This window comes from Drepanopeziza brunnea (assembly GCF_022702325.1).
Source record: "Drepanopeziza brunnea f. sp. 'multigermtubi' strain 214-2 chromosome Unknown ctg1, whole genome shotgun sequence".
NCBI lineage: Eukaryota > Fungi > Ascomycota > Leotiomycetes > Helotiales > Drepanopezizaceae > Drepanopeziza > Drepanopeziza brunnea.
Genome location: NW_027094064.1, coordinates 4,702,464 through 4,718,396, shown reverse-complemented (window position 1 = coordinate 4,718,396; position 15,933 = coordinate 4,702,464). Strand labels below are relative to the sequence as shown.

The window sequence follows — 15,933 nt, the reverse complement described above, 5'->3', positions numbered from 1 at the left end:
TGAGGTCTCCAAAGTTTCCTGACATTACCGTCCTAGCTCCCAAATCAGAAGCGTCAATTATTACTGCATTCAACGTTTTTCACACGACCTGCCCCTCAAATCGAAAAAAGAGTAGATGCAAAGAGAGAGTGGGTAGGGAAAAGAAGGTATAACAGAAAAGAGAAGCCATCGGAAGGATAAGCCGCAGCACTCCTACACGCTGCCAGGGCAGAATACTTTGGCGGGACATCTACCAACTTCTAAACCACCAAATCCACCGACCTTGGGTCCTTACCTGCCCACCAACCTACCTACCCATCGAATCCAAGCCAGCCAGCCAATCATCAGCAGTATCCACCTACTTACCTACCTTGAACAGATGGATAGCCCGACAGACATACATGCTCTTCTGGGCCTACTATTGATTGTACTTGATAGTAGCTTAGTTTGTACAAAGCAGAGCAGAGCAGGACTGAACCAAACTTATCATTCATTCAACAGAAGGCAAAGAAAGACAAAATGTACGCCAAGAAGACGAAGAGATAAAGCTAGGAAGAGGGTGGTTGATCGAAATACAATTGGCATTTTAGGTACAAAGTAATTTCGAGTTCGCTTATAGCCCAGAAACCAGATGCATGCACTCGTTCAGATCGCCAAAACCTCTAATCAAACGCCCCCAAATGGGATATACAGGTACAAGCAAAGATTCATCCAAATATATGTATGATTATGCATCAGGTAGCTACTACCTAGCCGTCTATTCTCCAGCCCTGGCTCTCATCATCAGAGCCTTCTTCAGCCTTTCCCCAGAGCCCATACACTGGGAATCCTATGACTCCCCCATCTTAGCGTCCAGCCCGCTCAGCACCTCCTGCGTCTCCCTGACCAGCGCCCGCCTCTTGTCCCTCGCCTCCTCATTTCCGTCCGTCTCCACCGCGTCCAGCTTAAGCAACACCTCGTTCATAATCGTCTCACTCAGCCTCTTATGTTCAAAATCCTTTTTCTTCGGATCTTCGGGTGGGTTCATCGTGAACTGGACACACAACGGTAGGATCTTCGTGTGGAAATGGCTCGAGATCGTCTCCAGCTTCTCGATGGCTGTCTTTGGGATCGCAGGCGAGGCGGTGCGGGAGGCTGCGCCAGAATCCGGGGATAGGTTGGCGTCGCTCTTTTTCTTGCTACTGGATTTCTTCTTAGACTTGCGGCTGCGCTTCTTCCTGAAGAAGCCGCCTTCCTGCGCACTGGAGGCGTCGTCGCCAGAGTCGTCGCTGCGTGCTAGTGCTTCGCCGACTACGCACAGGACCTCGCTATTATTTTTCAGACTGTAGTCTCTACAAGGCTTGTAGTCGTCCTTCAGCTGCTGCCCCTTGTATAGAAGCTTGATCCCCTGGCTGCTCGGCAGGTCCATGACTGCCGCCGCCCGATCCTTCACGTCACGCACTTGTAGCTTGCCATCTCCAATGCTGTAGGCGGGGAACTTGACGGGGTATGTCACGCCTTTGTTCTTGATCAGCAGGACGTCGTCTTCGGCTGCCATAGAAGGCGGAGGGCGGGCGTGGGGGTCGTATGTTCGGCCTGGCTGGGCAAGGTCCTCAGAGGTAATGTAAGAGAAGTCATCTTCGGTGACGTTGGGCGGGTATGCTCTGCTTCCAAAGGGTGAAAAGCGCGCATTCGAGCCGCCGAACAAGGAGCGGCCCCAACTACTCATTGAGACGGCGAAGAGGGTGGAGGTAGTTAGGAGAAGAATGAGCTGGGCGGGCGGCGAGACGCTGTCAAGGTGAGTGTACCTGGCTGCGGTGGCGATGGCGGTTTGGGTGCTGGGGGGGAGGGATTCGTAGACGGTTTGAAGATGCGAGATGGAAGTTGAGAGATAGCTTTGCAGAGAGTCCGGAAGTTGGTGGATCAGTGATGACAGAGCACCAGATGCCACTACTTCGTGGGTAGCCACCTTTATACTCCGTGCCTTACTGGAAGGACTTGACTTGACTTGAAGTGACGGGGAAGACGGGGGGGATGAAGCAATCTATTACCGGGGGATTCCAGGCGGGTATTGAAGCTGGAGGTGGATTTTGGTTTTTTGGAAGGGCCCACGCTATAGGACAAAGGCGGTGTGATTAGGTACCGGTAGGTCATGAGTACTGTAATGCAAACTGGTCAAAGGAGCTTTGCAACCCAACGTGAAGTATTTACTCATAGAGGGATGTTTATTACACACCGGTAGATGTGGTCCCATTCACTCTGTGTATCAAAGCATTATCACCTGATATAACTGAAGTAGAGAGGGATAATGATGTCCTGAGGGAGGTTAGAGAGAACCAACTTTTAACCAATCGCTCTCATCTAAACAGCCCTCTTTGCTCTGTCAGCCTTACGTCATGGCCTCGACCAACCATGATCAATAATCAATAACCAACAACACCAGGATCATAATCGATAATCCGCATTTTAAGTACCGCTGCCATCCTGCCCCTCCTCGCATACCCTCAAAGCAACAAAGCAACAATAACGCTATCTTCCCCCACTCGTCCGTATCACCCGTTGCCTACCATTTCGTTCCTACGCCGCTTCTTCCAGACATCCGCTGTCAATCCCGCCACTATGTCCGCCGCAAAGACCAAGGCTCAGCAGATCATCGACGAGAATGCCGTCGGTAGGTTATCTGCTTTATTCCCTGGCAGTCGGTCATTGCAGGAAAGAAGAAGTAGCTCGCTAACGAGGATCTTCTCCTTCCCTCAGCCGTGTTCAGCAAGTCCTACTGCCCGTACTGCAAAGCCACCAAGGCCCTCCTGACCGAGATGGGCGCCAAGTACTATACCATTGAGCTTGACCAAGTCGGTATGCACCCCTAAGCGTTTGTTAGCAGTGAATAATGAACTGTTGGGAGACGCAAATGCTGATAGGGATATGAATGTAGATGATGGATCTGCTATCCAAGCCGCCCTGAAGGAAATCAACGGCCAGACCTCCGTCCCTAACATCTACATCAAGCAGAAGCACATTGGCGGCAACTCGGACTTGCAGGCTATGAAGAGCACCCTCCCTAGCTTGCTGAAGGAGGCTTCGGCTATGTGACTAGCTGAGAAGGGGAAAGCTAGGCTGTGAAGTGGAATAAAAGGATAGCTTTGAGTTTTTTGACTGGGGGTGATACCTGGAGAATTCAGAGCCGAACACGACTTCAATGGTACTTCAGTTATGTTACGCTGTTGTGATATACATGTGGTTTTATACGTGAGTCTGGACTTGCACTTGCGTTGCCACCGTCCCTACAGGCCTCTCCACAAACTCCATCACACCATCCACAATGCTCTTCCGCGCCGGCTCGCTCGCAGGGTACTGCCCAGCCAGGTAATTCAGCCAGACCACCCTCGATATCCTCTCATCAGCTACACTCCCCAACCTCACAGCTCCCGTCTTCCCATCATCATACCACCCGGCCATCCTGCCCTTCCCATCCCTCGAAAGCAGCAGCTCTTTCCCCTTCGGCATGCTACCTCGGTTTAACAGCTTCTTCAACTCCGCCACCCCTTCACCAAATGCCTCGTCCCCATACCTTTCCCCATCTGAATTCGCCTTGTTGGTGAGACTCCTCACCCAGGCATCCCTTAGGTGCTTAAAATCTGTATTCTTGCACGGCACGATCCTCACCAGCGTCCTCACGCCGGCCTGTTCCAAAACCTCACTCCAGATCCTCACCCCCTCCTCCTTATCAAACAACTTCCTCTTCAACTCCTCTTTCTCCCCCTTCACAAGACTACTTGCGCCTTTAGCAATCTGCGCAATGAAAGCTCGCTGTAAGGCTGCAATATCATCCGTCGCGACGTAGATCCCCACCACGTATACTTCCACGCCCAAGAACGTCACAGTCCGCACCCCCAGCCCCAGTAACTGGTACTCATCCATCAACTCTCGAACCTCGGCCCCTCCTTCCGGAAGGTCCACCCTCTCATCATCCACGAACTCCAGTACGCGCGGGAACGTCGGGATGGTGCTCGTACCCGTCTTCACCACATCGGGGACCTCCTCGGGCTCCTCGCCGAGCTTCTGCACGACGATCTTCCGCTCGCGGCCTAATGCCACGAGGGGGTCAGAAGCGCGGCCCGGAAAAGAGTCGAGGTTGTGGGTAAGGGGGACCTGTATCGCGGTTACGTAGATGGCGATCATGCCGATGACGACGCCCGCGCCGGCGTAGTAGGATCGTCGCTTGTAGTAGGCACGGCGTTCGGCTTCGAGGCGGTGGAGGGTTATAGGGTCGACGGGGGCGCGCTTTTGGGGCTGGGCTTTCGACGAGATGGTTTGAGTGCGGGTGGGGGTGCGGGTGAGGAGGGGGCTAGATCGAGGCGAAGGGCGCAGGAAGCATTTTGTGTGGAGGGTGAGCTCAGGGCGGAGGAATCGGAGGGTGGATTTGTGGAGGGACATTGTGAGGTTTGGTGAGGAGGTCGGAGTTGAGAGGGAGTTGAAGGTTGTGACATGCGATGTGGTGAATGATGGTGGCAAGCCTTACAGCAGCTTTCCCCGGATTTTCGCTTCTGCACTAACGACGTCAATACCAGCCAGGAGCTTCGACCTGCATATAGAGATCCATCATCTCTGGTGCATTTTCGGTTCAATACAGGACTTTGTGATGATGAGGAGGTCAGTCCTTTGTAGAGAATGGGATCCATGCTGTTAAGATATATGTATTGACTTCTCTGTTGCTTCTATTGTTTCTCGTGGCTGCAGAAATACGCCCTACATGGGCTCGCTGCATCCTCACATCCACACGATTCTGGGCTGCATGAATATTAACCCAGAAGCCTTAGTGGTAAAATATAATCTGCTGTCTGCTGTACGATAGATTATGTTCTTCCTGTTTTTCCCAGTCCTGATTGCTCAGTACCCTAAATAAATAATACTAATTTAATTGAACCGTATCAAAAATGACATGACTAAACAAGATAGAGCACAAAGAAACTGAGCGTTGAAATGTGAGCATCGGGAAGAGAAGTAAGGGTTCGAATTGAATGCATAAAATGTCGAAATGTAGTAGTTTGTTGTGTAATTCATGCGAATCATAAATGCTGAGTAATAGCCACGCGGTATGGATACCCTTTTGACAGATGTTTAAGGTACTCGTTCAAGCTGCTGGAGGACAACCCAGCTACCGGTATATGGCTCTTTTCTAGAAGTGCTGCTAATCCGGTCGTTAGTGAGCATCAAGAGGCCTTTAGCAATGATGTTTGCAAATTGACTAATACACTGCGTCGTCTCATTTTTATGACACTTATTTAGTATGTTACTGGGGAAGAGGATCTGAGTTAGAAATTTAGAAATTGCATATCTATTTATACATGCAAATCTGCTTGTTCAGTCGAGAAGACGATAATAAGGACAATGCGTATGTGTATGACTAATCACCAGGACCAACTCCACTTCACACAATCACCAATTCAAATCCCTGTTGGCATCCACAACATCAGACCCAGCCCGCCCAGCCCAACTTCTCCGAACATCGAATTTTGCCTCTGTAGCATATAAAATCCGACAAAGCGTCCCTCCGGCCTCCGGGCATCCATTTCCACGAGTCTACGGTATACCTGCACCCATCTCTCGAACGCATCACGGTCGCAACTCTGACTAATTAGCTCCCAAGCCACGCAGTCCGCTGTCGATCCAAATTGTCCCCCCCCCCCCCCCCACCTCCTTCGCCATCTTTTCCTCTCTTGCACGATCCTACACCACCGACAAACATGAGTTCTCCCACCCAGCCCACAACGCCTTTCGATACCAAAGACTCTTATCGAGTTACCGGCGAAGGTGAAGGCGAAGGCGATGGCGACTCGCAATCGTCCTCTAGCAACTCGCCAGCCCGCGCAGACTACGAAGAGTCGGACTTCTACACTGGCAACAATGACTCCCAGTCATCTATTGGGGTCCCCACATTCCAGGATATGGCAGTGACGGAAGAGTGCGTGGGCGCCTCGAATCGCCTCCCAGCAGAGGTGCTCATTGCTATGTTCTCGAAGCTCAGTAACTCAAACGATCTGCTTAGCTGTATGCTTGTATCGAAGAGGTGGGCGCGGAATGCCGTCGACCTTCTCTGGCATCGGCCGTCATGCACGAGTTGGTTTCGGCATAGCTCTATCTGCGCTGCTCTCGTCAAGGAAGCCCCTTACTTCGCATATCGGGATTTCATCAAGCGGCTGAACATGGCCCAGCTTGCAGATACCTGTAGCGATGGTAGCGTTCTCGCGCTACAATCGTGCAACAGGATCGAGCGGCTGACTTTGACCAACTGCGGTGGTCTCACGGATTCGGGCATCGTTGGGCTTCTCAATGGCAGCTCCCACCTGTTGGCCCTGGATATATCTGGGGTCTTCGAAGTCACGGAGACTTCCATGTACAGCCTTGCCGCCAACTGCCACAAGCTGCAAGGTCTCAACATTTCGGGGTGCACCAAAATCTCCAATGCATCTATGATTGCTGTCGCCCAGCAGTGTAAATACATCAAGAGAGTATGTTCGGAACCTAGTCTACCCATTTCTCTGCTAATCACGTCTAGCTCAAACTCAACGAATGCGAGCAACTGGAAGATTCCGCTATTACGGCCTTTGCTGAGAACTGCCCCAACATCCTCGAAATCGATCTACACCAATGCAAGTCCATTGGTAACGCCCCGGTGACCGCTCTCATCGAGCATGGCCAGACCCTCCGCGAACTTCGACTCGCAAATTGCGAACTTATATCCGACGAAGCTTTCTTGCCCCTGTCTACAAACAAGACCTTCGAGCACTTGCGGATTCTGGATCTTACGAGCTGTGTACGCCTGACAGATCGAGCCGTTGAGAAGATTATCGAAGTCGCCCCTCGATTGAGGAACTTGGTCTTCGCCAAATGCAGAAATCTTACGGATAACGCTGTAATTGCCATCAGCAAGCTCGGGAAGAATCTCCATTACCTCCATCTCGGACACTGCAATCAGATAACCGATTTTGCCGTCAAGAAGCTAGTGCAATCGTGTAATAGAATTCGTTACATAGACCTCGGATGCTGTACTCACTTGACGGACGACTCGGTCACGAAGTTAGCTACTCTTCCAAAATTGAGAAGAATAGGCCTGGTGAAGTGCTCGAACATTACCAATGCTAGTGTCGATGCTCTGGCACAGAGTAGCAGCCACGCTCCTCGCCACTATAGAAATGCGGCCGGCGTGCTCTGTGAACATAACCAGACAAGTAGCCTCGAGAGAGTCCATCTCAGCTATTGTATAAATCTGACTCTCAATGTGCGTTCTCCCCTCAATCATATTTTAGTCTAGCTGACACGATAATTAGAGCATCATTAAGCTTCTCAATAGCTGTCCAAAGCTGACCCATCTGAGTCTGACCGGCGTTCAAGCTTTCCTACGGGCAGACTTGGAACAGTTCTGCCGGGAGGCACCTGCAGGTATGTTGCCTAGGGCTTCCAGATAGTAAGTAACGTGCTGACAAATCGGCCATAGAATTCACAGAGCACCAAAGAAATGTGTTTTGCGTATTCTCCGGGATGGGCGTCTTTGGCCTCCGATCTCATCTGAACAGCCTCACGACATCGCAAGGCGGCTTTGACCCATCTGTCGACGGCGGTTTTGGTAATGTTGACGACGACCGCACAATGACGGGTATGGGAGGAGCGACTGCGATGATGGGAGCAGCTGTTCTGAACGCCGACGACGAGGATGCCGATGGCGATGGGTTTGAGGAGATAGAGGATGTTGGCGGAACCCATATTCTTTAGCAACGGCTCATGATGAAGGGGTCGCCATGGAACACGTCATCCACAATAGATATGAAACTCAACGTGTTAGAGCGCATACGGATTAAGGAAGGCATCAACAGCGTACAGCGGTTATAATTAACGCAAGTAAAGCGGGCATGTCATTGATATCACAAGACATAGCATTGCCTGCCTGCCCACGAAAAGCATAGACACCTCGTTTGGCTTCTCTCGATATTTGGCTCAGTGCCGCAAAACACAACATCCTTCTTTGCTATGATGCTGAGAGGGGATGGTATTGAAGGGCTGGCGTGGCGTGGCGTATTGGCGTTAATGGTAATTGATTGATGACTGCTCCGGCTGACCCTGCAATGAGTGGTACTATCCATCGAAATGAGCACTGTGTTCGTTCGTCTCTTGCATGGTTTGTTGACCATTGTTCATGACTCCCGTGCTGTTCGTTTCAGATTTGATTTTTTGGGCTTCAGGGCAGGGACAGAGGGGAGTGATACAGACTCGTGGACAAGCATCCTGTTATTTTCTACTATCGTGTTATTGTCTAATTTATGTTTTCTTCAAAGTGGCTTCTTGTTGCGTGGGGAGAGGCGGTTTGGGAAGAGAGAAAGAAGAACTTCGTAGCTTGATTAGGAGATCGAATCAATAGATGTTTGGGTTTTTCACGGTTCATCTTTTCTTCTCTTCTCTTCTTCTGACGAGTAATCGTCGGCTCGCTTAGGCGGGCCTCCTCACATCCTTTCAAGTCTTCGTCGGCGTGAGCGATTGCGGATCGGAAGCGAATGCGGATTTCTCGTGCATGTTGGAAAAAAAATTTATACCATAGTAATTACTATTACAATCATTAAATATGTGTATAAATAGTCAATCTACGAGTATATTTTCTTTTCGAAAATCTTAGACTCGTATGATCCGATGAAATATCTAACCATCGATTACTACTTTTATTGGAATCTGATTCGTCTTTTACTCTACGCAATAAATCGTTCACTTATTATTATTACTATTAGAATTGAAGCTATCGCTGTCGATATTAATACTGAGAAAAGGAAAAAAAGGTCTTGCTATGAAGAAAAGTCTTTTGATAATATCGGTTGTAATTATTAAATCATCGCTACCGAAAGAAGGTTTAAGTTAAGAGAGAGTTGGTCGAGGAATACCCTTTTTTACGAGGCCGCAAAACTTGACGCTTGAGAGGTTGTTGCAGCTATTAAATCACTTTCGAATCGAGAATTAAAATGAGTATTGAATCGTCATCTTTAATAATCAAGCTTGCAGCAAGGCGCTCTCGTATTATCCTTTTACGCTCGCGCTTAGCTTTTGCGTGAGCTTACTAAGGTCGTATATACGCGCGGCAGTTTTTGAAGTCTCTTGAGGGTATTCGGTCAAGAATATTGTAGCGCGTTAGAAACGCGTCGCAAGATCTTTAAATGCGTTAGAACTACTTGGTCGAGCGTAGCATTTGTATTGAAAAATCCTTAAAGGCTCTTTCGGATAAATGCGTTTTCGGCCCATGATCAATTATAAAATGCAATTACGCGGTTATAGATCAAAAGGTGATGCTGAGAATTGTATTTTGTGAATAAAAATTGGTGGTAGGGTAGAAAAAACCGCATTCGCTTCCGATCCGCAATCGCCCACGCCGACGAAGACAGAAAGGATGTAAGGAGGCCCACCTAAGCGAGCCGACGATTACGCATGGTCAAATCTTCGATCGTGGATGGGTGGCTGTAGTGTAGGTACCTGCTTTCTCACTCCCCTTTTCTGTTAAAGCTGATATCCATTCGTCACTTACGCTTCTTCCCTAGACAACAACATGACCATCACCTCCCTCCAGCCCAGCCCAGCTCCCGTCGCGGATACTAAGAGCCAAGCTCCACCTCCTCGTTTAAGAGAAAAGGCTCCCTCGTGTATCGGCGGCTCGGCCTCCTCATTCTCCCTGTGCAGCGGCAACACCGAGACGTTTGAGCGCGCACCACAGTCTGCAGGAGCAGCAGCTGGGGCCGAGTCAGGAGTGTCCACCGTTCACGCAGTTCTTCTTCTACTACTGGACATGACTATCACATCGACGTCTGGCGCCGGCATGTGGGCTTGTGGTGGACACGCCGCTGTACGTGCTGGTAGGTGAGCAGAGCCGAGAAGGAGAGGGGGGAGAAGCAGAGGACGCTGATGGCGATGATGAGGATGATTGGGAGGAGGAAGCTGCTGGTGCTAAGGGTAGAGGGGGTCTTTGTGTGTTTTGTTGGTGCTGCTTGAGAGAGGGGGGTTCTTCAAAGGGCTCTTTTCTGCGGAATTGGGAGGTTGGGACTGAGAGTGAGTGGGTGAGTGTGGGTTTGGTTGTTGTTGGTCTGGGATCGATCGATGTGGAGAGGGTGTTGTAGGTGGTGAGCACATGAACCATAGATAGAGGACGAGTTAGGGGGGCGAGAGTGAGGGGATTGTCTGTGACTTGTTGGATCATTCTCACTTTCTTCGTTGACTCCGAGGGGGTTAGTTTGTATAACGAATTGCTGCGGATTGTGATTAACGGATTGTCTCACGCCTGGTAAGCAGCGATTCTGTGTCACGACCGGAGTAATATAAGTTTTGTTTTCATTTTTATCAAACGTGGTCATCACCGCCGTGAACACGAGTCGCTTCTATTCCCTCTGAATCCACCTATTCTGCGATCCTTGAAGACAAGAGACTCGTTCATTCGGTAATCAGTGGCCAATTACTTCCCCTCCCTCCTCCGCCACCTTCTCTAAACGATGGCCATATCACGGTTTTTCCCTACTGAGCACCAACCACACCAGATTCTTCCTACAATGGCAAAACTGACACGTCGACCTTCCTCTTCCTGGAGCAGCACCTAAGCTCTCGCCTGGGCCCTAGTGATGGCGCGCAGAGTGCTCACTCTCTGCTTCACCCTCTTCCCCCGTACCGCTCGATTGGTCCGCAGCTTGAAGGATAGATAGATGAGGAGGTAGAGCGTGAGCACCGTCCCGCCCGTCATGAGACCCGAGGTGACGGGTCCGTAGCGGGTGTTGGACGACGACGACGACATGGACATGGCTGAGTTACTTTCTTGGGGAATTGTTTGCAAGATATGTCGAGGGGTATGAGGCTTGATGCTGGATGCTGGATTTATTTCTCGGGGGTGTGATGGAGATTGAATTGATGGGGCGGGTGGGAGTGATTCGAAGAGAGGGGTTTGATAGGCAGATAGATGATGTGTGAGGTGTGGTGTGGTGCTGCGACGCCCATACATTAGGAATTGGACTGGGCGGGCTTATGAGCTCGCGACCATTGAGCTTTTGGGGACGATGGGTTGTTTGTAGATGAGATGGGCTCATCCAGTTGTCGAGGCTTGGAGTCCTTTTCCAGTGTCGGACACCGAGATGTTATCTCAGATGTGATCCTGAGGGGTTCTGAGTGAGATAGATGCATGCTCCGAGGTTTAGAACCGACCTTAATGGACACCGCCCTTCTCTCCATTTCATCGTGGTGTGTATCCTATACGTCATATACGATTCTTATCAGTCTTTCTCACCCTTAGCTAGCTCATTTCCATTTTGCAGACCCAGATAAGCAAACTGATTGTCGTCTGCTGACATTGAAATAGGGGCGGGCTCGTATTTAAGCGAGGAGCCGGATCAGGGTCTACTACTAATATTCGGCTAAAAGACTTTTCATCACTTCTATTCACATATCGTACAAAAAAAAAAGATTCTTTTTCGGAAATATTTGCTGATTATTTCGATGTTAAATTCGCTTTCTACCTGAATGGAGACGGATTCTAATGTTATTAGTTAAGCAGTGATGAAGTGTTGAGAGAGAAAGGACCGACATACGATCTCGGATCCAAGGAATAGAAGGGATAGGCATCTATATATCCAACTCCAGAGACGTGGTAAGGAGATCTCAAGGTGCTCCTCAATGTAATAACGCCCACCCAAGCCACCAACAACAATTCTCAGCCCTGCGCTCTCTCTCTGCCCCGACGCGCAGCCAAACCAACATCTCCAGCGTCGGCCTCGTATGCTGGTGGCTCCTCGGTTCCCGCAACCCGCCTTCTTCATATCCACAGCCACCTGAATGGACTCGGGACTCCCGTATTCCTTATACACGGGCAATATCGAGATGTTCGATCTGCTCAGCGACGTAGGCTGACGCAGCGCTGGCATCTCGAGCAGCTCCACGTTCACGTTCGACTCGAGGATCAACCACCGGCAGAATCGTGGTCTCCGATCCCCCTCGTGGGTGCGGCACAATTAGGCAGACCGCAAATGAGGATAAAAAAAGCGACAATATTACAAGGATGGCCAGGGCTTGGTCGGAAAGCATGGTGCTTGTCTCGAGTCGGGTGCTGTTGGTCGTAAGGTTGAGCGGCGGCGACTTCTTTTTGTCGCTGTATTATCGTGAATGTGGTTGCTCTTCTCGAGTTGAAATAGTGATTGTTCTGAGGTAGGTAGCCTTGGGCGATAAGATGTTTGGAAAGGAAGAATTTGCTTCGTTGTGGAGTAGGGGGTGGGAATCTTATGTGCGATTGAGGTAGTGGGAATTGGTCGGCGCCGCGCTACTGAGCTTCTAACAGTTTCTCATTGCTAATAATATTCAGCTAGGCTAATCTCCTGAACTATACTAAAGAAAACTAGAGGAGGCTTGTATTCTTTAGGTACAGGATGCATGACATGTAGACTTCTTCGAAAAGAATCATATGGTCCAAGTACCTGTTGAATTCGCGGAGCTCCATCCTTTGTACGGCAAATTATCTACGGGATCTTCGAGTAATAAGTTTCGGAGCAGAGTTACTCAACTAAACCTGCGTAACTACCAAGTTGACCCTCCAACTAATCAATTGTGTTGAAAAATGGGTTTGGAATCCAAATCACTAGCTCAGTTATGATAGCCGAATTCAGTATAAATCGCCTCAGGCGACCGGCCGTCTAGCTATAGCATTGCCAGCGTGTAATGGCTAGCTTCGCTTCCAGAAGATAGTCACGAATAGCTCAATTTTCACGAATACAGCGCCGACGACGATAATTGTAGTGTAGTGGAATCTTTGGTGTAAGTAGCAATTGGCTGACAAATCGCTAGTCCGGCGTATCTAAACACCAGTCCTATTCCCTGTCCCAACAGAAATTAGTTAGTTCTCTCCTTGCCTAATTTCTCTGTCTCTTATGTATGGCCTATAGCCTGCTCTCTTACAAGTTTCTACCACGTCCTATCTTTAAGATCTATAGAGTCCAGATCTTTCTGACACGTCGGCTTCCGAATACATACTACTCATCCGGCAAACAGTACCCACACTCTCTCTATTCTGTTTCGCAAGCCCAGACTACAGTAGCAGCCAAATCCCGCTCCTGAATAAAATTGATAGAACAAAAACTTGGACAGCACAAGGTACCACTTCAGATAAGCGATGTTCCTTTGTACCTATACCGCAAGCCCAATTGTTTCGAATCCGTGCTTTGATCGTCCTGGTATGATAAAACAAAGCCCCATTCATTTATTCATTCAGCGTCAAAGGCCTTTTCAATCACAAGAAAACACGGTCTGATTGTTGCAGCTCCGAGTAACAAGGAAAGATTTTTTCTGATTGTGCAGAAGAAACAGCATTGTGGATCTTGCTATATTTATCCCTACAGTACCTTCTCCATCTCGATTTCACCCATCAGCATATCAAATCAAATCAAATTTCTTGAAGCAAAATACTACCTACCTACCAACCTATCTACACACCTGCATACAAAAACATACACGACAACAACATCCACTTGCTTGTCTCCCAGAAAGAAAATACAGACAGACCATCATCATTATGTGTCAACAAAAATTCATCTTTGCAGGTTGCACCCACACCACCATCCACTCTATGTCCTGCGAGTCTGACCTAGCCTGCACCAAAGTCATCGACCGAGACATCAAAATCTCTGGTCTGTGCCCCAAGTGTGACGAGGAGAAGCATGAGTGTAAGGGGAAGAAGGAGTGCAGCTGCAACTGCTTCGTCTGCAGGCTTCACCTTGGTGGACTCATCTCAGCGCTGACGAAAATTGTATAGAATCTACATGAAGAGATGATGGCGAGGAGCCAGACCTTAGTAGGGAAGTGGAGCTGGTAGATTACTGATAATGAAAGATATGTAGAGTTTTTTTTCCCCTTTGTTTAATGTATGGGTTTTCAATCATTATTGGTATGTGATGTTTCTGTTTGTGGATGAATGAGATTGTCCTGATATAAATTAGAACCAAGAAAAAAACATGGAGTTGAGAGCTGAAGCTGCAACGAATTCAAATCCTTTTTGCCTCCTCCGGGTCAGACTTGATCCGCTATAGCATCAGCGTTGGGGTTGAGTTGTTCTGACCTGCTACTGACTCTTCCAGGATCCAGAGAAAATCACGGCGCACAATAAAGTTACTGGTGGCTTCATTAATATTAGAGAAGGCCGATGATATCAATATCAATGACTGAAAATACCCAATGAAGCACCAAACCGCCTTGAGGCGTAGGCGAGTCAACCAAGTTCCTACCGTGATCCATTCATTCTTACTAGAGAATTTCACCTCCAGAATTGGGACCGAGGGATAAAATAAAATTAATTTTCTGATGACTTGCTTGACTAACACGACCTTAGCGGTGTTGGTAGTGGATGACTTCGAATGATACTTCTAGCACTGGTGTATGACATAAAAAAGCAAATTTCCACTAGCTGAAACCGCGATCAGTATAGCCCAGGTAATACTGGAATGGTATCCAGCCCCAAAAACTGATGATAGGTTGGTCAGTGGATGTGACATCAACAGTCGACAGGCTTTCATACCAATGGAGCTATCTGGGTCGTCTGGAACTACGCAGGAACTGCATGACGCTTGCTCGGATTGACGAGTTAGAATTGGACCCAATTACTCTGGTGTAAGAAGTGCAGATCAAGAGCGTAAACGCACAAAGATAAGATTTATCAGAAGATACAATACACTAACAATGTACATCGCCTATGTGAATCTCCATTTGAGGATCTCGTGGTCTGTAATCTCACCGCCGACCTACGCAAGGTAGAAGACATTAGCCGCGTAAATGGTAGTTGAGGTATTTTAAAAGCTTACATAAGGTTGACTGCAAAGAAATATCTCGCGTAGCACGGTGACAGTGCGCATAGAGGTGAAGAGTGCATAATGGCATAGTAATTGATTTGCTGCTGCATATATAAGACCACCATAATCAGTGGATAAAAGAGAGAATGGGCAGGAACCCATATAAGTCGCTCCAGGTCCCAGAGCTAGCCTGAACTTGCCACTTCACTCGAGAAAAGGTCAATAACGCGAACAGGCAGAAACGCAATACGATACGATCTCAAATGTATCGGTCGACTGGAATTATTTTTAAGAAAGCACGCAGGCACACTAGCAAGCACGACTTTAAGATACAGAAAAGCAAACTAATATGCCGAAAAATCATGTGTGACGACGAACGACGACGATTACGACAATGCCACCATTGCCCGGAATCGACGAGTATTTCATCAATTCCATTGATCCGACTTGCGCCTCATTAGCCCTTCAAAGCAAGCTACAGGATGCAGCTGTATTGAAAAATGGAAGCAAATACAACAGAAGCGATCAGAATCCCCTTTTCCCTCCGGAAACAATTGGATCGCTCTTGACCATCGACAGACTTGACGAACAACCCCACTGATTTTAATCTTTTCACCAACGTCTTAATGTTGGAAGGTGACTCAGACGTATTGTAAGCTGGCGATCATGATTTGTTTTTGAATTTTCGGCCCCAAGCCACTACCAGGAAGATCCGGAACGGTCTCAGAAGGCGCCATCAACCAACCCGTCAAACAGGTGAATAGCCCCAGAGCTTGAAGTTCTCACCACATTTCCCATCCCGTTCAAGAATTGAATTGACTAGCAAGCTCATGGAAATGTTGGTAGCGGTTATTCCCTTCGCAAGATCAAGACATACTCGAACGCTGAAGTCGTCTCCAAATTGATCACGTAAGAACGGCTTCAAATCATCTTCATCAACATGTTTCTGTGAGAAGTAAGTCTCCTCTAATCGCTTCGTCTTCTATTTTCTCGCCATAGTACAGTCAGTTGATCGGCAAATTGGGCTTGGAATCAGTAGCTGAGGTTGAGCGCCGTTATGTACGTCTAGGGATCTGGAGCCGGGTAAAAGATTGATGTGCGTGATAGACAGCCTAGGTACAATTGTAGCCATATT

General features: G+C 48.6%; 5 protein-coding genes across 5 annotated transcripts; 3 read left to right on the top strand and 2 right to left on the bottom strand.

Annotated features, from left to right (window-relative positions):
• Positions 1-808: 808 nt before the first annotated feature.
• On the bottom strand, positions 809-1,687 carry L3040_000912 (uncharacterized protein; the record flags this gene model as incomplete). The annotated part of the gene is made up of 1 exon (XM_007289316.2): positions 809-1,687. One exon carries the CDS (start codon positions 1,685-1,687, stop codon positions 809-811), a length of 879 nt encoding a protein of 292 aa, XP_007289378.2.
• An 890-nt stretch (positions 1,688-2,577) lies between these two features.
• On the top strand, positions 2,578-3,051 carry L3040_000911 (uncharacterized protein; the record flags this gene model as incomplete). Its single annotated transcript, XM_007289315.1, has 3 exons — positions 2,578-2,629; positions 2,716-2,814; positions 2,894-3,051. The coding sequence occupies 3 exons, from the start codon at positions 2,578-2,580 to the stop codon at positions 3,049-3,051; spliced, it is 309 nt and encodes a 102-aa protein (XP_007289377.1).
• Positions 3,052-3,201: 150 nt separating this feature from the next.
• L3040_000910 (uncharacterized protein) lies at positions 3,202-4,395 on the bottom strand (the record flags this gene model as incomplete). The annotated part of the gene is made up of 1 exon (XM_007289314.1): positions 3,202-4,395. The coding sequence occupies one exon, from the start codon at positions 4,393-4,395 to the stop codon at positions 3,202-3,204; it is 1,194 nt and encodes a 397-aa protein (XP_007289376.1).
• A 1,310-nt stretch (positions 4,396-5,705) lies between these two features.
• On the top strand, positions 5,706-7,731 carry L3040_000909 (uncharacterized protein; the record flags this gene model as incomplete). The annotated part of the gene is made up of 4 exons (XM_007289313.2): positions 5,706-6,470; positions 6,518-7,240; positions 7,290-7,401; positions 7,457-7,731. The coding sequence occupies 4 exons, from the start codon at positions 5,706-5,708 to the stop codon at positions 7,729-7,731; spliced, it is 1,875 nt and encodes a 624-aa protein (XP_007289375.2).
• A 1,810-nt stretch (positions 7,732-9,541) lies between these two features.
• Positions 9,542-9,853, top strand: L3040_000908 (uncharacterized protein; the record flags this gene model as incomplete). The annotated part of the gene is made up of 1 exon (XM_007289312.1): positions 9,542-9,853. One exon carries the CDS (start codon positions 9,542-9,544, stop codon positions 9,851-9,853), a length of 312 nt encoding a protein of 103 aa, XP_007289374.1.
• Positions 9,854-15,933: the final 6,080 nt, after the last annotated feature.